At 32.1% G+C, this 22,593-nt stretch overlaps 2 protein-coding genes across 2 annotated transcripts; both read left to right on the plus strand.

The window, feature by feature from the left end:
- Window positions 1-2,498: 2,498 nt before the first annotated feature.
- LOC125835307 (transcription activator GLK1-like) lies at window positions 2,499-6,406 on the plus strand. Its single transcript, XM_049514435.1, has 7 exons — window positions 2,499-2,652; window positions 3,338-3,647; window positions 4,156-4,296; window positions 4,872-5,114; window positions 5,402-5,458; window positions 5,653-5,739; window positions 6,246-6,406. Exons 2-7 carry the CDS (start codon window positions 3,366-3,368, stop codon window positions 6,387-6,389), a joined length of 954 nt encoding a protein of 317 aa, XP_049370392.1. The 5' UTR covers window positions 2,499-2,652; window positions 3,338-3,365; the 3' UTR covers window positions 6,390-6,406.
- Window positions 6,407-10,273: 3,867 nt separating this feature from the next.
- LOC125835377 (26S proteasome non-ATPase regulatory subunit 2 homolog A-like) lies at window positions 10,274-22,106 on the plus strand. The gene is made up of 25 exons (XM_049514506.1): window positions 10,274-10,498; window positions 11,801-11,901; window positions 13,979-14,096; window positions 14,176-14,235; window positions 14,340-14,407; window positions 14,703-14,745; window positions 15,551-15,619; window positions 15,793-15,831; window positions 15,909-15,991; window positions 16,933-17,047; window positions 17,194-17,268; window positions 17,879-18,037; window positions 18,565-18,672; window positions 18,795-18,899; window positions 18,980-19,120; window positions 19,208-19,312; window positions 19,475-19,696; window positions 19,891-20,007; window positions 20,080-20,295; window positions 20,481-20,540; window positions 20,614-20,727; window positions 20,830-20,915; window positions 21,517-21,625; window positions 21,732-21,910; window positions 22,001-22,106. Exons 1-25 carry the CDS (start codon window positions 10,361-10,363, stop codon window positions 22,074-22,076), a joined length of 2,706 nt encoding a protein of 901 aa, XP_049370463.1. The 5' UTR covers window positions 10,274-10,360; the 3' UTR covers window positions 22,077-22,106.
- The last annotated feature ends 487 nt before the right edge of the window (window positions 22,107-22,593 follow it).

Raw genomic sequence — 22,593 nt, forward strand, 5'->3', positions numbered from 1 at the left:
TTTCTTTCTTTTTGTGTTGTTTGGAAAAGATTAAAACAAAAATTCCTTAAGTGCTTATTTTTAGGCCGAAAAACGTATAAAAATAAATTAAAAGTCATAGAAGGGGTATTTTGTTTTTTTTTTTAACTTATCAACTATTTTTTATAAAATCGATCCATACACCCTCTTAGCTTTTTTTCACGTGAAGTATAATTTAACCATACTTTTATTTTATTTTATTTAGGTTGCCACGTCAATTTGATAAATGTAATAAATTTTGAGCCCTTCAAATATATTTATGAAGCTATGGATAGTGGTGATGTCATTGAGTATGAATTTGTTTAGTTTAGTGGGTCGGATTTAAATTAAAGAGGGAATCGAATTAGTTTAATTCAAATCGAATAGTTTTCATTGATTTGGGTGTAACCGTTCAGTTAAGGGTAATTTGCTAAGCTTGATAATGGCGGAAGTATAAACAACTGGATAGTATAACTAAGGATAAACTTAACTAATAAATGAAAATTGAGAGATATTTTCTACCCTTTTCCCTAAATTTTTTAGTAAACTACCTAATGGTCTAAATGAAAAAATTTAAATAATGAATAATACATACATATTAAGAAATGATTATCTTAAAAGAAATGTACTTTAAGAACATAATACAAAATATATATTTTTTGGTTTCCCACTCGGTGTTCAAGGTCCACATTAGCGTGTCGATTAAATCTGAATCGCGCACTATAAGGCCCATTCGAGAGTAGCGCTCTCAATAAGATTTTCTCCATACTCATGACAATTCGAGACCTCTGGTTAAAAGGCTAACAATCCCATCACTACACTACAACTCATATTGATACAAAATAACTTTTTTCCAATTACAATCATTATAGATGAAGTACTTTATTATTTTTTATATCTACGTGTGTGGAGAAGATTAGTGAAGAGTTTCATCGACTAATTCCTTGTTAAGATGATGATTTGACAGAACAATTAATTAGAAGAGTCCTAAATATTGTGTTTATTTTTTCTTCTAAATATTGTGAATTGACATAACAATTTTAGGGGAGTTCTATTCATTTTGTTTATTTCTTTTTTAAGATTGTGAAATGACACAACAGTTTTTGAAGTGTCTTAATTGTTATATCTATTTTTGTATAATTTCAACGTGGTGAAGTGACACAACAATTTAGAAAAATCCTATATATCTTTTATCGTGAAATGGTAAAGTAACACAAAGATAAATGCTTAAATATAAAAATATAACAAATTATATATGTTTATTTTATATGATTTTGAATCGATCCATATGAATGACTCGAATCAAAAATTTTCAAAGGGTAACTTGCAGGAAAAAATTACATAAATACACAACTTAAGATATCATAATCTCTAAAATTTCTATCATTTTAAAAAAATTTGTAAAAATCTCTTTTAGAAACATCTCTTTTCCCTCTCAGATACATCCCTATTTTATCTCGGATACATCCCTTCCATTAAGTAATATATCATTTGCAATGTATTGGACAACCAATGAATGTATCCAAGTCTAATGAAAAATTGGAGACTTTTGTAATTGAAAAATCTTCTGAGATGTGATATAATTAGCCCCCAAATATATGAAATTTATGTATTTTATGCTAACCTCTTAAATGCTAAGAAAATGACTCAATAGAAAGCGTGATTTGGAACTTTAATTTGAGTTTGTGAAGATTTAAGTTTCCATTTTAAAAAACAACAATAATTTATAAACTTTATATACTTTTTTTCCTTTTGTCGTAAATAATACCTACATAAATTACGCATAATCTATATATTATTATTTTTTATGATAGAATAGAATATACATTCTGAAATGAAAATGCAAATATAAATAATAAATAAATTAAAAACATTTAAATGATAAAACTAACCTTATGAATAGTAAAAAATATATGCTTAAGGAAATTTTTTATTTTGCTTAAGGAAATTTTAGTCGTCTCTTACCAACTCTATTGTTAAAGAAATGAAGAGGGGGTAACCTTATCATGAATTTTTCCATAAATAGCTGAAAATATTTAGTGATCATTTTTACTATTTATGTTAATTCTTTTGAAACATTTTATTTCTAGCATTCGAACTTAAAACTTATGATTTAAAAGATAAAAAATATATATTTTAATTATTTCACCGCAACCTAATAACATATATTGAGATCAACTTGAAACCTATACCCCTTTTGTTCTCATCTTAATCAAATGAACGAAAAAAAAAAAACTACTCATAAAACAGCTCACAAACTCTTGTACAGTAATAGATTTTTTATATATTCAAAAAAAGGCCATCCACAAAACCTTTAAATATTTTATATTTAATTCAAGAACAAGCCAAAAACAAAGACAAATAAACAAAATCAGACACACACACCTCTTATACAAGTTGTGGTGGAAATTAAATATTTCAACCTTATATATTACTCCCAACAAAAAAATAATGAAACAAGAAAGAATTAATTTCAATTTAAGTTCCAATCCAAAACTTATATTTTCTCTCTTTTAATGTCACCAAATTCTTCATCCTATATTCATCAAGAGAGGTTGAATTGAGTCGTTCTATATTTTTAAGATTACAAATCTTATATTTTAAGAAGGTTTATTTGTCGATATCTTTGAGTGACTTAATTGTCTGTTATAGCAGGTAATTTGTCTTATTTTCAATATTACAAATCTTAGAGTTTAAGAAGACTTATCTATCGATATTTGAGTGAGTTATAATAGGTAATCTATCTTATTTCCAAAATTACAAATCTCATATTATGAGGAAGCTTACTTGTCGAAGTTTTTTGAATGAGTTAATTATATGTTGTAGCAGATAATTTGTTTTATTTTCAACATTACAAATCTGAGAATTTAAGGAGTGAGTTATAGCAGGTAATCTATCTTATATTTGAAATTACAAATCTCATATTATGAGGAAGCTTACATGTCGATGTTCTTTGAATGAGTTAATTATCTGTTGTAGTAGGTAATTTGTCTTATTTTTAACATTATAAATCTGAGAGTTTAAGGAGAGACTTATCTACCAATATTTAACTGACATATAACAGATAATGTATCTTATTTTCAAAATTACAAATCTCATATTACGAGGAGGCTTGTCTGTCGATGTTCTTTGAATGAGTTGATTATCTGTTATAGTGAGTAATTTGTCTTATTCTCAACATTACAAATCGATGCGGACATTTGAGTGACTCTTATCTTGTTTTCACATCACATGAACTCTCATATTTTTAAGAAGCTTACCTTTAAGTGACTTGTTATAGCATGTATCTTATCTTACTTTTAATATTACTAATTAATCTTACATTTTTATTTTCTTGAAGGTTAATTATACTTATAGTATTTGAAATAATGCTTGCTCTATCTTCATCATTGAGCTACAAAAATGAAAGGGAAAATTATGATTTATTCCAAGATTTTCCCCATGGGAATTTAATCAACACCATCGATTTCGACGACCTTTTCAATGAAATCAACGATGGAGATTTGCTGCCAGATTTCGAAATTTTTGGTGAATTTTCAGTTATTAGTTGTGAAGAATCTGCTACTCATAGAAATATGAAATCCAAGTCAAAAGAAGCCAAAAAATCATCTAGCCAAATAAAAAATCCTCAAGGAAAGAGGAAAGTAAAGGTAAAATTTTATTTTTTTAGTCATATTCATCGTTAACGTAAGAAATTTTTGCACCATCATATTACTGTTGCTTGTTCTAGCCATAGTTAAAGATTATAAATTTCACATATTAAGAACTAAGGAGTATTATTTGTCGATATCCCTTTTAAGTGACTTGATGATTACCTCTCATATAGAAGATAATAATTTGTCTTATCTTTTAAGATTACAAATTTATTTGATCATTCTTTGAATGCTCTAATGATATAAAAGTTTATTTATAGTAATGATAATATAACTTAAATAACTTGTAATGTTTGTTATTCATGCAAAGTAAACATCATAAGTCATCATTGATTTAATTTTCTCTCAAAATTTTAAGTTATATACGCTAATATGACAAAATAATAATATTTTATTAATGGATAAGTTATAGATTAATGTTTTATTTATTTATTTATTTATTTATTTCTTCTTTAATTTTTATTTTTTAATAAAATGGAAGTTTAATTTCTTGAATTATGTGAAGGTGGATTGGACTCCAGAGCTACATAGGAAATTTGTAAAAGCAATAGAGAAATTAGGTGTTGATAAGGCAGTCCCATCAAGAATTTTGGAGCTTATGGCTACTCATGGTCTCACTAGACATAACATTGCTAGCCATCTTCAAGTAAGTTTTATCCTTAATTCGAGAGATGTTGGGTTCGAGTTTTGGATATGGAATTACTCATCATGTTCAGTTTATATGATACTTTTTATTTTTTTAGAACGAAATTTACATATATATAGACTATGTCAAAAGTGTTATACAATTGCAATAATTAATAATTTAATATATTTTAAAGACATATGAAGAACTTTTGGTCAAAGAATAACTTATTTTACTCTTGAAATTCAAATATCGCCATCTTGCAATTTGGAAGCGCTCTCCACAATATGAGAGTTTTCAACAAGACTCGGAATCAATGCGAATATCGGACATCAAGAAAAGAAAAAAAACTGATTCAATTAGTTTTGATTGAAACGATTTTCAAATTTATATCTCATTTAAATTTTGTTGTATGAGTTAATTTTATTTTATATATGTATGTATTATTAAATTAAGGCCAGGTACAATAAATCTTCAAAATAAGCCTATGATAACCTGGAAATTTTTTTTTAACTATAAGTTATGTTGACATGATGATATAAAAATTGTTCACACTTTAATTATATGTAATTTAAATTCTTGTTATATATGTGAAGAAATATCGAGCTCATCGAAAACATTTACTAGCGAGAGAAGCTGAGGTGGCGAGCTTGAGCCATAGGAAGCAAATGTACAGCGGAACTGCCATGGTCGGAGGAGGAGGAAAGAGAATTCCGATGAACCCATGGCCTGCACCACCAACCATGGGTTTTCCACCCATGGCTCATCATGTTAGACCCTTACATGTTTGGGGGCATCCACATGTAAATAATTCTTTTTGGCATCCACATTATCAAAGGGTGAGTTATTTTTATTTTTTTTCGATTTATTAAATTCTAATTTGACTCGATTCGATATAAAGTTCTAAGTAAAAAATAGGATTTTAAATTTGTGATTGACCATCTAACATGTTTAACATTTGTATGGTTAAAAGATTTTTAAAAAAATATTATAATATTAAATATGATATAATATTTATGTGATTAATATATATTCATAAAAAAAATATTATAAATTTCAAAAAATTTATTTATTATATTTTATCATGTTCAATCAAATACTGCTATATAAATTGAATATTTTGTAGGTATCAAATTCTCTTGCAACAGGCACTCCTTGTTTTCCTGCGCCAATAGCACCCACGGTAACTATTCAATTGAATAATTATTGTTAATATTTAGTAGACGTTTGATTGTAATTTGAAAAAAGAAAAAGTAGTTTAAAACTTAAGATATAACTTAAATTCATTGTTATTTTATAATAAATATAAATAAATGTGATTTAATAATATAATTTTATTTTTATTTTTACTTATATAGACAAAATAATTTGATGCAGAGATTTGCAGCACCTCTTATGGTCCCAGGCATCCCACCACCCCCTGCCATCATCAAAGTTGACACAATTTCCTCTGATTTGCATCCCGTGAGCCTTCTTTCTCTTCCGTGATTTATCATCACATAAATATTTTATCGCTCGTTTCATATCATAAATTTTAAAAAGTCATATATATACATATTTAGACATTCTAACTTGGTTTCATTGTGTCAGTTGAACACTACTTCAACGTATAAAATGATCATCTTGACGTACATCTCCAAAATTCATATGTCACATCAGCAACGAGTATTCGTAAGACACAGTAGAAATAGGTTAGAGTGTTTAGTATTGTCAGTTGAGATCAAATTGAAGTGTCTAGATATACTACACTCTCAATGTTGGAGTGTCTACTTACTAGCTAGCGTGTGTTCACGTATTACGCCTTGTAAAATCTTTCCTTTTTTTTTAAGTCAATTTTTTCACTAAGAAAATTCATCATCTACTATATACGTATACAAATAAAAAAAATTATCCTCTTATATACAGTGTAATTTTTCAACAAATTAATTTTTCTCCGATTCCTGACATATTATCTTTGATGTTGTTAACAGTCAAACGAGAGCATAGATGCAGCTATTGAAGATGTTTTAGCAAAGCCACAATTGCCACTTCCCATAGGACTGAAACCTCCATCAATTGACAGTGTGTTGAATGAATTACAACGTCAAGGGATTACCAAAATACCCCCAACTTGATTTTATAATAATTTCGAGGTGTTTTTTTTAGCGGGGATTCTGTCAAAAAAATCCTTAAATTCGACGATATTTCTTGCACTTGATGTATCAACAATAAAGAAAAGAAAAAAAAGTATTCAAAGGTCTTTGTTATTTAATATGTGAGATAAGAATTATAATTTCGAAATATATTTTATGTGAAATAAAATACTAATAATTAAACATATTTTATTTCACATTATTTTGTCACCAATTGATAACCTTTCAAAGGGGAGAGCTTATTGCATGAATAAAAAGAATTGTTCAAATCGAGTTTTGTGGTTTGTTTTGGGTCTCGATTAATTTCAATTATAAAAAAAAGATTAAAATGAGACTTTTTTAATGTAGAGTAAATTTGATTTAAGTTGTATATTTCAGGGGCAAACTTGGACATCTACCCTATAAAAAGAAGGATGAGATGATTCAAAAAGATTTAGATTTCCAACATTAAATATAAAATATCGGTAATTAATAACTAATAATACTATCTATATCCACTTTTAATTATCATAGTTTTCTTTTTTAGACTCAAACTATAAAAAAATTTACTAACATTTTACAATATATTTTTTCATCATATTGATATGCAAAAAATTACAATTTATAGTACTTTTCTTATAGTTTTTGAATAACAAAATTTTTTGTTTAAAATACCGAATTAATGTAATCGATTTTAACTTTAAAAATTAATCAAATTAATTTTTGAAAAGCGCAATATGACAAATAAAAGTGGACAGAGGGAGTATGACATTGAAAACAAATGTCATTTGGCATAATTTGTCCCAAATAGCATTGTTTATGTAGCATTTGATATCAAATGTCGTTGTTTTTATGATATTTATTCATAAATGTCAGGGAATGCTTTAATTTAGTTCCTAATATTTATTTCAAATATCACTAAATAAATGTCATTATGTCTATTACTTTCTTGTAGTGGTTCTATTAAAAAGAGAAGCGCTTCTTATAAGGATGAAGTCAAAGATTAGAATTTACAACAGTTTTTGAATTTACCATCGAATTTATCATAGTTACTGTCTCAGTCTTACTAGGTTTTCAATTAAATATTTATACATATTTAATGAACTTTTAATATAAATACGTCTAAACAAAAGATATTAAACTCATCTGAACCTGTAATAGTTAACATATCCTCCCTCTACCCTTACTTCATATATACCGACTCAAAAGTTTAGACTTATCCACACCAAATTTTATATGCCCATGACCAGTTTGTTTGTGGCATAACACTTAAATATGTCATTTAATTTAGTTTTATTTGACAATTATGTTTTCAATTTTAAATATAAATAAGTAGACATTTAAATTATCACAAAATTAAATTAATAGATATATGCATTCTACATAGCAAATCTTCATATTTAACTGTGTACAAACAGACACTTAAGTTATCATCATAAAATTAAACTAAAACAAATGTGAACAAGTGTGTATACTGTTATATAAAACTATAGTAAAGAAAACTCAAAACATAATTATCTATTGCAAAGTGCAACCTGCAACTTGTGAAAAGGTTTAGATATTCTTTGTACATAATATTAAATTAGGTCTTAGACCTAACTCACACCCCAAAAGCTAGCTCAAAGGGAGGAGGATTGCCCAAGCCTTATAAGGAGTCCACTCATTTCATTAACCACCGATGTGGGACTTTTGTCATTCTTTAACACCCACCTCACGCCCAGTGCTTAGCATCTGGTGCGTGGGCAATTTTTATTTTGGGGGCCCCAACATCGGGTGAGATAAGCCCTGCTCTGATACCATGTTAAATTAGGTCTTAGACCTAACTCACACCCCAAAAGCTAGCTCAAAGGGAGGAGGATTGCCCAAGCCTTATAAGGAGTCCACTCATCTCATTAACCACCAATGTGGGACTTTTGTCATTCTTTAACACATAAATCGCATCCCGCGGATGCGTTTTATGCTTTGTTTTGGTCACTTCTCTTTTAGGTAGCTAATAAGTTATCTTATTTTGGGTCATGCCTTGTTTGTCTTATTTTGAATTAATACAGAATTTAAAAAATTAAAGAAGACTTTTGAATCTTATAATTTAAAATTTAAAATATGTTTAATGTACCTGCTTAATTTTGTAATCTTAGACATGTGATGTAAAAAAAAATGAAATTAAGGAATTGGTAGAAAGGGAAATATGCATGTTTCTTTTAACGAACTAATTAAAAGACAATCAGGATAAACAAATTGAAACGGCAGGAGTTCATATTAACCTCAACAAGTTGTAACCTAGGCTTATTTCAATTGATGTTAATATGTCTAATTAAAGAAGAAGTGTTTATTACGGGTAGAAAGATCTCAATCATTTTAAAAAATATATTAGTAAAAAAATAGGTAAATAATCATATAATTTAAAGATTATTTATCATTGAATATTGAATGAAATGCAGTAAAAAAGAGTACATAATATATTGTGATTAAGATATGTGTTTAGTTTAATTTCTTTTAAGGAGATATCAGTTTGTTTGTTAGTAAAGAGAAATAATCTTGTCAATAATCATTTTAATTAAGATATTAATAGTATTTAATTTATTGTTTTATATGCTATCCTGGGTAAAATAATAATAGAATCGCTTAACTTGTGCTAAGCATTATTTTTATGGAAAAAGATACTATACTTTATTTGAATGGTTGTTACGGATTGTTTCATAATATATTGTATTATATTGTATTGTATTACATTGTATCATATTCTATTTTTTAAATGGATACAATATTTGAATAGATTGTATCGTTCTCTGTTGTTACATAATGTCATAAATTCATAATTTGAATAATAAACCTACAAAAGTAAAGTATCCAAAAGAGCTACTATAAAAAAAATGTAAAATATAAATAAAATTATTAAATAATAAATTGAGAAATTATTAAGATTTTTTTTCCAAAAGCTAAGAAAGTTATTCCAACACCACATATGACCCTTTTAAAAAAGTTTCTTACGTACGTAGAGTTTCTTACTATTTTTTGTACTACAAATGTGTTTACACATTTCATTGATTCACTTTAATTACTTTAGAGCCTAAATTAGTTGTAATAACTAAATTAAAATTTTTATATTTTTGAATGTGTGGCATTGATGAGTGTGATCAAGTTATAAATAAATTGGGTGAAAAGTAAACACTCAAAATTAGGATTTAAGTAGATTTAAAAAATATTAGAGCGATTTCTTTGTAAATATCATCGTTATATAAAAAAAAAGTTCAGCTAACACACATCAATATCATAAATAAATTTTATAATATCAAATCATGTTTATTTGTTATAATGAAAAATCTTTTACAAATTTAATGTTTTATAAAATGCTAATGATAAATATCTTTGAGTGATTTGAAAGTTTATCTTCTTTTTTTTCCTTGATCAATGTGTACATTATAAAAATAATCATCCATATATAACTTTCGATGATCTTAAAGTTCAAAATTTTCTTTACTCAATTGATATATACAAGTTAATAAAGAGAATTCCCATAGAATAAACATGTACTAATAAAGAAGCTTTTCTTAACATATTATTTTTGAAATCTTTCCTCCATCAAAACTCATTACATCATATTTATTAAATACGATTTGTTTCTTCTTGTATGATCAATGAACTATTACATTAAAATAAAAATGACCTTGTGTTCATGCAAAAAATAGAAAAAAAATCCATATGAAAAAATCTCATACTTAAAACTTGAATTCGAAATGTATTTAACTTCTTTTAGTTGAAAGGATCCTTTTATTAGTAAAAAAGAAAAACATAAAACTATTAAAAAAAAAAAAAGGACATTTGCGTGGGAAAAAAGAAAAGCCTTCAAAATATTTAGGGGTTATAAATAGTACAGAATTTGTTCTTTGTTGCTCATTTTTACTTTGAATAGCTAATCATCTCTGTAGAGAAAATTCAGTTTTCTTCTCGATTTTTTCCGGTAGGGTTTTAGCAGAATGTCGAAAACTCCGAATCCGAACAGTACCGGTCCTAGTGGTAATGCCGACGCCGGAAAACCCGCCGGAGAAGAGGCGACAGTGAAAATTCCCTCCAAGGATTCAAAGAAGAAGGCTAACAAGAAATACGAACATCTAGTAAGTATCAATGAGTATGAATCCGATAATTGTTATTATATTTTGGTTACAATTTTGAAGAGTTATCACTCGTTGAGTTATTGCAAGAAGGAAATGGGAAAAAGGATTAGTACTTGATGTCTTATTTTGCATACTATTTGATAATTTAATTATACAAATTTGTGAGTTTAGAATGTTTATAGTTAGTTTTAGCTGTATTAGTTTTTGAAAAGAGATGGAACAATACATGCAGACGTTATACTTATTCTGTAGAGATAGATCGAGAAGTTGTTTATGATAGTCTCTCTGCTTGAAATGAAGCATTTCCAAGAAGTTTGGAAAAGGAAATACATAAATAAGTGAAGTATGTAATCAGACCTTACCCCTATATTGTACCGATAGAGAGGCTGTTTCTAGTAGATCCTCGACTTAGAATAAAGCATTTCCAAGCCGTTTGAAAAAGGAAATACTGAAATAAGAGCAGTAAGCACAAGTAGGTTCTGGGGAGAGTAGAATGTACACTTTTGAAAAGTCATCACTCGTTGAGTTATTGCAAGAAGAGAAAAGGAATGGGGAAAAAAGTATTAGTACTTGATGTCTTTTTTGCATACTATTTGATAGTCAAACAACATTGCCTTGATGATTTAATTATATAAATTTGTAATTTTAGAATCTTTATATGTAGTTTTAGCTGTATTAGTTTTCAAAAAGTTAAGTAACAATGCAACAACAACATACCCCGTGTAATCCCACCAAGTGGGGTATAAGGAGGGTGGAATGTAAACAGACCTCACCCCAAACTCGTAGATATAGATAGCCTGTTTCCAATAGACCCACGGCTTAAATTAAAGAATTTTCAGGCAGTTTGGAAAAGGACATACGTAAATAAGATTAGTAACAACAACAAAATAATGTGAAATGGAGAGCAGCACACAACATACTATGGAAAGAACAATAACAAAAACAAAATAATGCGATGACCAAAGCACAAAAAGACAGGTGATAGCCAAAATTGAAGAACAGGAAACTACGAGAATAGTTGGTAAAGAAGTTGTGGAGCAAATGTTTGAAAAAAATTGACTCTAAATCCCACATGCTTTCCGGAACAGGGGGAGTAATATTTCTTATTTTTAGATAGGCATGTTAAAAGTAATATTTCTTACTTTTAGATGGGCATTTTAGTTTAATAGAACCAGGGAGAAGTAAAATTAGCTGAAACAAAACTCAATACTTCAATTAGCCGACTCTTTGCAGCACTTTTACCTTATGTATCTGTTATTTTATTTATATATTTATTTATTGTGTATATGATATTGTGTTCAGTCTGAAGAAGATTTGGCTCTGAAGCAGCAATTGGAACTGTATGTGGAAAGAATTCAGGATGCAGATCCTGGACTTCAGAAGGTTGCCCTGGAGAGCATGAGGTTTTTCTCTCTTTTCGTAATTGTTTAAATTTCATCTAGTATACTTGAATGCAGAGTTGACAGTGACCCAAATTTTTGTTTGCTTATACTGGACTGATGAAATGTAGTTAAGTATTTATTGGCTCAAGAGGTGTTTATGATGCTTTTCTGTAGAATGAAACCTCAGGATTATTGTGCACTTCATTTGTGTTAAGAAATTCTGAAGATATTAATTATATTTGAAGAAACTCTTGGGACAGTTATCATCTTTCATGAATGCGTGAGCTGACTGTTAAGACTTCCATTTAGTCCTTTAGCACACTTACTTTGCAAGAGTGTTAATAGCAGGTGAAAGAGGGTCCCTCAGTCTTTGTTTATGAATCTCCACGGAATGTGTCAAGTACACTCTATCATCACTACACAATCATATTGATGACAGCTTTATTTACAAGAGTGGTAGTACTTAGTAGCATATCTAAGGGTCCCTTGTTCTTTTTGTTTATGAATCATAGGAGATGTGCCAAGTACACCTATGATTAGAACAGTGTTTTGGACTGCGAAAGGCGACAAGGGCCTGCCTCGCCACGAGCTCGCCGCTCGCCTTTTTGAATTAAGGCGCCAATTAATACCAAAAATTTAAAATTTTAATTGCATATATAAATATCCAAAATCTTAATAGCAATAACATATATTGGCAAATATTTCAATTCAAAGACTATAGTAGATACTAAAAGTCTAGAACTTGAATGGCTCAATAATTCATAAGGCAATTGACAAGCAATACTAAATTAAGCAGGGAAGAGGGAAGAAATAATTATAGAAGGATTATTTTTTTTAAATATAGGCAGATTTCAGTGAGCAGTGAGCACTGCAACAGAACAGAGCACTCAGTTCACTACCACTGAAAAGTGAAAACATAGGACTCAGGTGACACAGTCTCAGCCACTCACTACTGAAAAACAGAGTAGGGAAGAAGAAGAAGAGAAGAACTGAAGCAGAAGAAAAAAGGAGGTCTCGTCTCGTACCTGGCAGCAGTCGCGATTCGCGAAGAAGCTCGACTCTCGATCTCGAAGGGGTCGCGACTGAGGAGAAGATGAGCGCAGGTCGCGAAGGTGAAAGTTTGCAAAAGTACCCAAAAAAAAACCCTAATTTTGGCTTTTAATTATTAAATCAGAGCTTAAAAAGAAAGCAAAGTCAGTTGCCTCTCCTCGTCATCACCTTTTCGTCGCCATAGCTCGCCATTTTCAAATTGCCTCGTCTCGCTGCAGATAGGTGATAGTGCCTCGCCTCGCCTTGTCGCCAAAGGCGAAAGGCAAGTGTCTTTCACAACACTGGATTAGAACTTGCGTGTCATTTGTACATGATCATAAATGCAAGAGTTGCACATCCAAGGGTGTGGCTTAGCGGTTAATGAAGTGGGTAAAAACCTTGGAGACCAGGGTTCAGTTTTAAGCAGAAAATTAAAAACTAGGTAATTTCTTTCCATTTACCTAATCCTTGGACCTCTGCTGGTGGAAAAAAGATATATCTTTTTCAAAAAAAGTATGTATAAAACATTGTTGAATTAGAACTTGACAGTCCGTACAAAACATTTGATGGACTAGAACCTGCAGCCAATGACCAAATGGATATTTGAAATATTGCGGGTTTTAAAATCAGGATGCGAGACATACTTACACCTATGCATGTTTGGTTGTGGCATTTTGGAAAATACTGTTTCTTTTCCTTCTATTACACAGTTTGACTTGAGCTGGAGATTCAAGAAGATATTTGACTTTTCTAAATATAGTTAACATATTTATAAATACAAAAAACAAGGTTGAGTCAATCTATTTACTAAACAAAAAAGTCAATGCTAGTTGATATATCATATATATTAATAAAAAGAAGCGTGGTACATCAACAATAGAATGTCCATTTGTTGAGTTGTGTTGAAGGTAAATGTTATAAGAAGAATGACATGAACCTTATAAATAAAAAAATAAGAATGACATGACATAAAGAGTTTCAACTCCCAGAAGTTGTTGAAGATGTTGACAATTATAGGAGAAAAGTAGAATGTTTATCTTTTTTCTTATTCATCTTTTCACTTTTGCAGGCAGGAAATACAAACTGCAACAATCTCCATGACAGTTCCAAAACCACTGAAGTTCTTGCGTCCCCATTATGGAACACTAAAGCGATTTTATGAGAAAATGCCAGATTCTGATTTGAAGGCATTGACTTCTGTCCTGCACTTCTCTATCCTGATATCTGAATAAACGTATTTACATGTTTTAACTTCACTGCATGCAGACACTTCTGGCAGATATTCTCTCTGTTCTGGCTTTGACAATGTCTGCTGAAGGAGAAAGGGTATGTTCTATATATTCTGTTGATATGATATTAACTCTTTGGTGTGAGCTTAAGTATCTTCATTCGCTGTAATAGAGATTGTTAATTTTCCTTGTTTCTTACAGGAGAGCTTGAAGTATAGAGTGTTGGGATCTCAAGGTGACATTGGTTCCTGGGGACATGAATATGTTAGGTAAGACTTTTTTTTTTCTACTCCAGCTATCCTGAAATATTTAGTTGTACCAATGCTGTTGCAGATTGTAAAATAGATGATTTTTTCTTCTTTACTTGTCAAAAATAAAAATTCTGATGGTAGTTGGTTGCAATGATAAGATATTAGTTGTTCTCCATATTACTTGATGCGTATGCAAGTGTGTGTCATCATTTCTGATTTCTGCCATATCCATTTTCGCCTGTAATCTGTGAAAAAAAAATCAGTTTCCCTCTGCATTTGGAAGTTGCTGTTTAATGCTGACTGTTTGTGACAGGAACTTGGCTGGAGAAATTGGACAAGAGTATGCAAAGCTGGAGGTCGGTGTTCCTTAATCCCGAGGTTCTTGTAAAGTGTGCACAGAATGTAGCTGTCAACAGTTCAAGCAGTAGTGCTTTGTACTCGGGAATTTCTTGTTTCGAGTCTAACAGTTATATATATTTTTTTCAGATCAGTATTACATGCACTTTATCTGTATCTATTCCAATTTAATTTATACGACACATTATCCATTTTGGGATGTTTGACACCATTTTATGTGTACAACTTTCATGGCTTTCAAGAATTTAAATTCATTAAACTATTCATATATTAACTTTGATGCGAGTTTGCTCCCTTTGCAACTAGTATTTTAGTTTTCGATCTTCACTAATATGTTTTATGAGTTAAATTAACATCTTGACTCCATGCCCAATCAATCACGATCACATAAAATGAAATGTATGTTTATTCTCACTACTGTATCTAGTGTTTTTACTAATCCGTGTTTTCATTAAATGTTTACATATAGAATTCCTTTAAGATAGATATTTCTTCAACATTGTGCAACAACAACATAACCCAGTGTAATCCCACAAGTGGGGTCCGGGGAGGGTAGAGTGTACGCAAACCTTACCCCTTACCTCGTAGAGATAGAGAGGTTGTTTCCGATAGACCCTCAGGCTGTTTCTTCAACACTGTGCCTTGGCCTAGAATACACTGTTTTTTCTTGGAATTTGGATAAGAGAAAAGAGTTCCTGCCTTGAGATATGCTTTTTTTACTTTTAAATCATGCTATGATTCTGACATAACTCAGTTTCATTAGCTTGCTTATATTTATGCTCTTTCTATATGTATTATTTTCAGAGTGAAGGGGAGCGCCCACTTTACGATCTTATGGTGCCCGTGCAACAAATTGTTTCTTTCAACTTGAAGGTATCAATAATCACATATGATTTTGTGTTGTCAATTGTAACAAGTTGCAGGATAGAGTATAGGAGGTTGGCTACCATATGTCGTGCTCCTGGGCAGATACATAAATCTCTATGTATTTATCTACCCTTTACTTCTGCCAGAATGTTCAATTGATACCTTATTTTGCGATGTAGCATAATGCCGAACCTGATGCTGTGGATCTTTTAATCGAGGTACTCTTTCTTTCTTGATACTATGCATCATTTGGTAGCATGTGTATTAGTGAGAATTCTCTTTGCATAAATTCCAGGTTGAAGACCTTGATCTCTTGTTGGAGCATGTGGATAGCAGCAATTGTAAAAAGACATGCTCTTATCTCACGAGTTTTGCAAAGTAAGTCTGCTCTGGGTATGTTTGTGGGTATCCATTGTTGAATGTCTGAATCCCTTCGATTTTTCTGATTAGGATGAGTTCTAGAAGAACCTTTGTATGCCACTCTATACGTTTCTCTCTTCCTTTATTCCTCTCCTTATCTGTGTTTCTTGTCTAACCAGAATCTTAGATGTTGAATTCAGCTTATGTGTCAGGACTAACAGCTTTTATCACAAATGGTGATATTTAGCTTCTCAAGCGGTATTGTTTATCACCAAGTTAATAAAAATCCCAGAGAGGGTATATACTCCTTTGAGCATTTTGAACATGCATATACGTGATCTTATCTGCTGTTACATTGTTGAAGGTAGTGGATTGTAGATTTAAGCTTGAAAAATTAAGGAATTCTCACATGTGCTTTCTTGGTTTTCTATGTTAAGGTTATATTCTTTCTTGTTTACCTTAGGGGATGAGTTGTTTTCTCAAAATGGTCAATTCATATTAAAGCATCTATAGAGATTCCAAAAACAATGCAATTGAAAAGCGAGTTAATTTCAGGGGTCAGAGCATGGTGTCTAATAATTATAATTGGTAGGTTCTGTTTGAAAATAAAAGTATAACCTCTGATATACTGAGATACCCTTCCTAGTACCCTTTGGAAGACAATATTTAGAGAATAGATAGCATTGTGGATGTGAAAATTTCAATTAATACTCTGTGCTGTCTGATTGATGGTCTATGCCGTTTGCCACTCTTGCTTGAGCAATTGATAGCTCCTTTTCCTCTCTAATGTCAATTTGTTGCCGTCTACCATGTTGTAGACGGTATGCACTGCTTACTACCATGTTGTACCTTTTTGAATGCAGGAATGATACTTTCTTTAATGTTTTTCTGTATGTACCAATCTGACTTCTCTGCCTGCAGCCTCTGCTTCATATCTCATGTCTTTTTCTGTCTTACAGATACCTTCCTTGGCCTGATGACATATTGGTACTTGATTATGCATACACCATATACATGATGTTTGAGGAGTATCCTCTCGCACTTGTGACTGCATTAGCCCTAGACAATATGGAGGTATGCACTGCTTACTGTTACTAGCTAATTCTTTTGGATTCTTCAATAGACTCCGAAGTATGTCTGTCAGAGACTAGTGGATCGTAAGATTGTAAATTCTGAAATCTGAGTACTTGTAATTATTTTGATTTCCATCACTCTTGCAGTGTATAAAGAAAGTTTTTACATCATGTGATGATAATCTACAGAAGAGGCAGTTATGTTACATCCTTGCTCGTCATGTAAGTTCTCCATTGTGTGCTATTTATATTAGTCAGAACATTCCAGCATGTAGAAGAATCCTAATTTTCTTTCTGCTTCTTCTCTCTGGGTCGAAGAATACCTCTAATTCAGATTCTTGATCTCTGAGGTGTTTTAACAATGCCTTTTCACTACTCTATTATTACTGGTGAAATGACCACTAAGTACTTATCAAAGAATGACACATTGAACTGTAAGTGGATTTTCTTTTTATTTTAAAAAATGAATTGCATTGTATGATTTTGTTATCGTGCAAGCTCAGAGTATATAGATGACCCAGTTTCTATAGTAGACATCCTAGGATCCTTGTAAAATGAGATAGGATTTAGTGTTCGTCTATTGTTTTTACTCTTTTGGATGTAGATTCAATGATGTAATTTTGACTTCCAGCACTGTGTTGATTTATATACTGTCTGTTACCTTGTCAAATAAGAAAAGTAGAGCTATCCCTAAATTATTTATTTTGTATCCCTGTAATATCTTTTTAGCCATATTTTCCCTGCTGGGTATATGGCTCTCTTCAGGTCTTTTCAACATAATGTTGTGTTAATTTTAGATCCAAGATGCTAAATTTGCGATTTTGAATCACAGGGTCAAGCATTTGATCTTGATGAAAAGTTGTGTGCTAGTGATGAAGATAGAGAAGCATTGCAGGAAATTGTTAACAATGTGAAATTAAGTGAAGGGTATCTTGCACTTGCTCGTGATATTGAGGTCATGGAACCCAAAATCCCTGATGACATATACAAGGTTTACACTTGTACACAACACCTCTCCTTATCATGCTGGATTTGCATAGACTGTTGCATCTGTTCGATATTTTCCTATTTGAAGTGATTGACTTGACATTGTCCTGGAGGTATATGTTACTGTCCCTGTATATCTGCTTTTGTTCTGCAACAGAAGTTTCTCATGTTATTGTTGCATTGTTTTGCTAGCATCCAGTTCCAGTTATTAATTGTTGATGAATCTGCTCATTTCTTTAAATAATCCTTCTACCTTGATTCATCCCCCTCCCCCCCCCCCCCCCCCCCCCCACATCCTTTTTCATGTTCAAAATAAATATGGGAGTAGCTTATCTCAGTTTCTTTTGCACCTTGGTTGGCCATTTGAAGAAAGATAAAGAACGCCTGCTCGAACAAAAGATCTGTTTTGGATACTCTGTCATTGCTAAAAACATTTCATCTGCAGAAATTTACCTTGTGTTTCTTAGTCATTATCACAAAGAAAAGCTTAGTGTAATTGAAACTAAATCAGATTTTATTTCGATTTGTTAGCGACATTTGCTTGATGGCCGAGCTAGTGGGGAGCAAAGTGTCAATTCGGCTACACAAAATTTGGCTGCTACATTCGTCAATGCATTTGTCAATGCTGGTTTTGGCCAGGTAAAATGAATCAAATTGTATTTTTCATACACAGGTGTGCACATATAGATATATGTCAGTATTTTGTTTAGCTTGTTATATATCAGTATCCATGAACAACTCTTGGTACTTCTCTGCTGCAGGATAAGTTGATGACAGTACCATCAGAGGCCACAAATGGTGGTTCCTCTACAAGCTGGCTTTTCAAAAATAAAGAACATGGGAAGGCTAGTGCTGCAGCAAGTTTGGTATATAGTTCTACTAACTCTTTCGACTCTCCTTGTTGAGTGCCTATCTGCAGCTAGTGATTGTTCTTTCGCGAATTTAGGGAATGATCCTGCTTTGGGATGTCGATTCTGGGCTTGCACAACTTGACAAATATCTCCATAGTACTGACACCCATGTAATTGCTGGTGCACTATTAGGAGTTGGGATTGTAAACTGTGGCATCAAGAATGATCTTGAACCAGTGAGCTTCATCTAATGTTTATCTGATGTCTACCAATTCTCTCCATAGATCTTCATATCCTGATATTTCACTCCTTTCTCTGTGCAGGCATTGGCACTTCTTTCTGATTATGTTCGCAAAGATGATCCTTCAATCAGAATAGGTGCTATAATGGGTCTGGGTCTTTCTTATGCAGGTGCTCGGAATGAAGAGGTAATGTTCCTATTCTTCTTTTGGGTTTGGTTAGACAGGAATAAAACTTTCTGCCCTGTCGTTAAGTTCATCCTTAGTTTACAAAGTTTTACCTTTTTTTGAGACACTATAAGATTGGTCTGGATATGTACAATGTTACATTGAGTGCTTGCTGTTTTTCAGATCAGTAGCATATTGATTCACATACTTGAAGATAATAAGGTGTCCCTTGATGTAATTGCATTCACTGCAATATCTTTGGGCTTGGTGTACGTGGGTTCATGTCACCATGAGATTGCCCAGGAAATCATATATGCATTGACGGACCGAAGTGAGGGAGAATTGGGAGAGCCCCTTGCTCGTCTTTTGCCACTGGCTCTTGGTCTTGTATTCCTTGGGAAACAGGTAACTGAAGAAGTTACATGCCTCAGTTTCTAAGAGGCCGAAGAATATCTGAATTAACTGCACTTCTTGTAACATGTGCAGATTATCATTTATATCAATATGGCCTAGATATTCATGATATGAATATATGTTCAACATTGTTGGATTGCATAACTTCTTATTTTGATTTGGTATCCCTCTGTCATGTCCTATAGGACGACGTTGAGGCTATAGCTGACCTTTTGAAGACTACTCTCCATAAGAAGATCAGAAAGCATTGCGATATGATCCTCCATTCTTGTGCCTATGCTGGGACAGGCAATGTACTCAAGGTGCTAGAAGTTTCCCGCCTTCCACTTCTAAGTGATTCATAATTGCAATTGCTGACTGTTATTCTTCTCTAGGTCCAACACTTTCTTGGTCAATGTGGTCAACATCTTGTAAAAGGTGAAAGCTTTCAGGGACCAGCTGTCCTTGGTATTGCGATGGTTGCAATGTCTGAAGAGTTGGGGATTGAGATGACAATACGCTCACTAGAACATCTTTTGCAGTATGGGGATCAAAATATCAGAAGAGCAGTTCCATTGGCTCTTGGCCTCCTCTGTATATCAAATCCAAAGGTATGATATCTTGAAATATCTATACAACAGATTTCTTTTTCTATTTTTTTTTTTCTTTCCCTCACTTTTTTCTGTGTTGATGTTCTGGTTTTACTTTTTCTATTGACAAGTTGTGGCAGGCCTGTTTCTCTTTACTTCTGCTTAACTCTTGGTAACATATTTTTTTCCCGGGCTGGTTTGGACAGGTTAATGTCATGGACACTCTGAGCAGGCTTAGTCGTGATTCAGACATTGAAGTAGCAATGGTATTTTGGATGAGTGTAGTTATTTGTGCTGCTATTGGATTGTTATATCTGAAAACTTCTCCAAATTATACAGGCTGCTATCATTTCCTTGGGATTGCTAGGTGCAGGAACCAACAATGCTCGGATAGCTGGCATGCTGCGTAACCTGTCCAATTACCATTGCAGAGATGCCAACCTTCTTTTCTGTGTAAGAAATAAAATAATTATCAGTTATTCTCTTGTGACAAGTCCATATCCTTGTGTTTACTCACCCGCTTACTCTAATCATTGGCATCTGCTACTTCTGTAGGTGCGGATTGCGCAAGGTCTTGTCCATTTAGGGAAGGGCTTGATAACTCTCTCACCATATCATTCTGAACGATTTTTGTTATCTCCGTAAGTTCTTCTATAGAAAAGTATTCTTCTCCAAACTATTATGCAAGTCCATTAGAGGCTTATTTTACTAAACATACAATTTGAGTTGAGATTTATGCGTCTTCCCTAGTTAAAAAATTGTTTTTTTGAATGAGGTTGGTTGTTTTGTAAGTGAACAAGTGCAGATAAACAGAGAAGTGCCACTAAAGATCTGTTATATTCTGTTTCTTTAGAAGTGTGTCAGACAGATTTGTTATCTTAAACCACTACGTCTCAGTCCTGAACAAACTGGGATCAGCTGAATGAATCCTCACTATTCCATTAAAGCTCAACTCATGTCATCAAATAAAAATAAAAGTTATAATACTTAAAATATGTAAATAAGTTTTTTTTAAAAATTTAATATTAATAATAGTAATAATAATGATAGAAGTCCTCTAACAAGATATCACCTATCTGGATTTTAGGTCTACATTGTCCCCTTTTAACACATTGTTATCTTATACCTAAAATGAAAATTGACATGTATAATTAAACCGATGCTTCATGAGCTACCCCTGTTTGATTCCTTCTGTAACTTTGAACCCTCATATGTTGGCTCTTAAATTTTGAACTGTTCCAGGACTGCACTAGGTGGACTCATAATTATGCTCCACATGTGTCTTGATATGAAGTCCATTATCTTGGGGAAATACCACTATGTGCTTTATTTTCTGACACTGGCGATGCAGGTTTGCTGTTTCTTTAACTATTGTCCCTTCCTCCTTTTGCCTTTTTGGTTGGCTGTGGTTTTAGCACAACTCCTATTTTTCTGTTTAATCGTTCATGTGTTTGCAGCCAAGGATGCTTATGACTGTGGATGAGAAGTTAAACCCGTTGTCAGTGGCTGTTCGAGTTGGGCAAGCTGTTGATGTTATAGGTCAGGCTGGTCGACCGAAGACGATTACTGGTTTTCAGACACACTTGACCCCAGTTCTCCTTGCTGCTGGGGAACGAGCGGAGCTTGCAACAGAAAAGTATTTTATATGTTTGTATGAATGATAAGTTGTTGTTTTTGTCTCTGAGTCACAATTTTCCGTCTACTGAATATTGTTGTTAAAATGCAGGTACATTCCAGTCTCGCCCATTCTTGAAGGCTTTGTCATATTGAAGGAGAATCCCGAGTATAGAGATGATAACTAGTCATGTACAAATGAGTTCTAACTAGAAGATTTAATAGAGCCATGGGGACGTTGGCAAATGAGGCTATACCTTTATACACTAATGGCTGAAAGAAGAGAATTGAATCCTGGCTATTGTTGCATGATTTTTTTTGTATATAACTAACCTTGGGTAGTTGCAAGCTCTAGAGGTGTAAATCTTACTATACGAAGGAACTTAGCTAATGCAAGAAATGTTTTCCACTTGTATATCATTGCTAACAGCTACTGATCACTGAAATTGTAATGGAGATCTTATGTTTTGCTTTTCAATATGATTTTTCTATAACATCGCCTTTAAATATTTATTGCCTTTGGTTTTAAATATTTGGAAACATCCCAGGGCAGTTGGATGGGAAATTGGATCAGCCCAACGGTTTGTGGGCCTAAGGCGGATGAGTCTTACGTGGCATATAATATGTAGGACTCAAATTGTCATATAGAATGTCACGGAGAATGTGTATGTCTATTTGTTCAATTTTATACATTTCTACTTGTGT

Source organism: Solanum verrucosum, unplaced genomic scaffold, assembly GCF_900185275.1.
Source record: "Solanum verrucosum unplaced genomic scaffold, falcon-dt-bn FXZP01000119.1, whole genome shotgun sequence".
Classification (NCBI taxonomy): Eukaryota; Viridiplantae; Streptophyta; class Magnoliopsida; order Solanales; family Solanaceae; genus Solanum; species Solanum verrucosum.

Excerpts from the sequence above, each read along its gene's own strand:
- LOC125835307 (XM_049514435.1), top strand. The coding sequence starts at position 3,366 with ATGCTTGCTCTATCTTCATCATTGAGCTACAAAAATGAAAGGGAAAAT. Across the intron at positions 3,648-4,155 it reads AAGGAAAGAGGAAAGTAAAG|GTGGATTGGACTCCAGAGCT; the intron begins GTAAAATTTTAT and ends AATTATGTGAAG. Across the intron at positions 5,115-5,401 it reads GGCATCCACATTATCAAAGG|GTATCAAATTCTCTTGCAAC; the intron begins GTGAGTTATTTT and ends AATATTTTGTAG.
- LOC125835377 (XM_049514506.1), top strand. The coding sequence starts at position 10,361 with ATGTCGAAAACTCCGAATCCGAACAGTACCGGTCCTAGTGGTAATGCC. Across the intron at positions 15,992-16,932 it reads TATCTCACGAGTTTTGCAAA|ATACCTTCCTTGGCCTGATG; the intron begins GTAAGTCTGCTC and ends TCTGTCTTACAG. Across the intron at positions 21,626-21,731 it reads TTCTGACACTGGCGATGCAG|CCAAGGATGCTTATGACTGT; the intron begins GTTTGCTGTTTC and ends ATGTGTTTGCAG.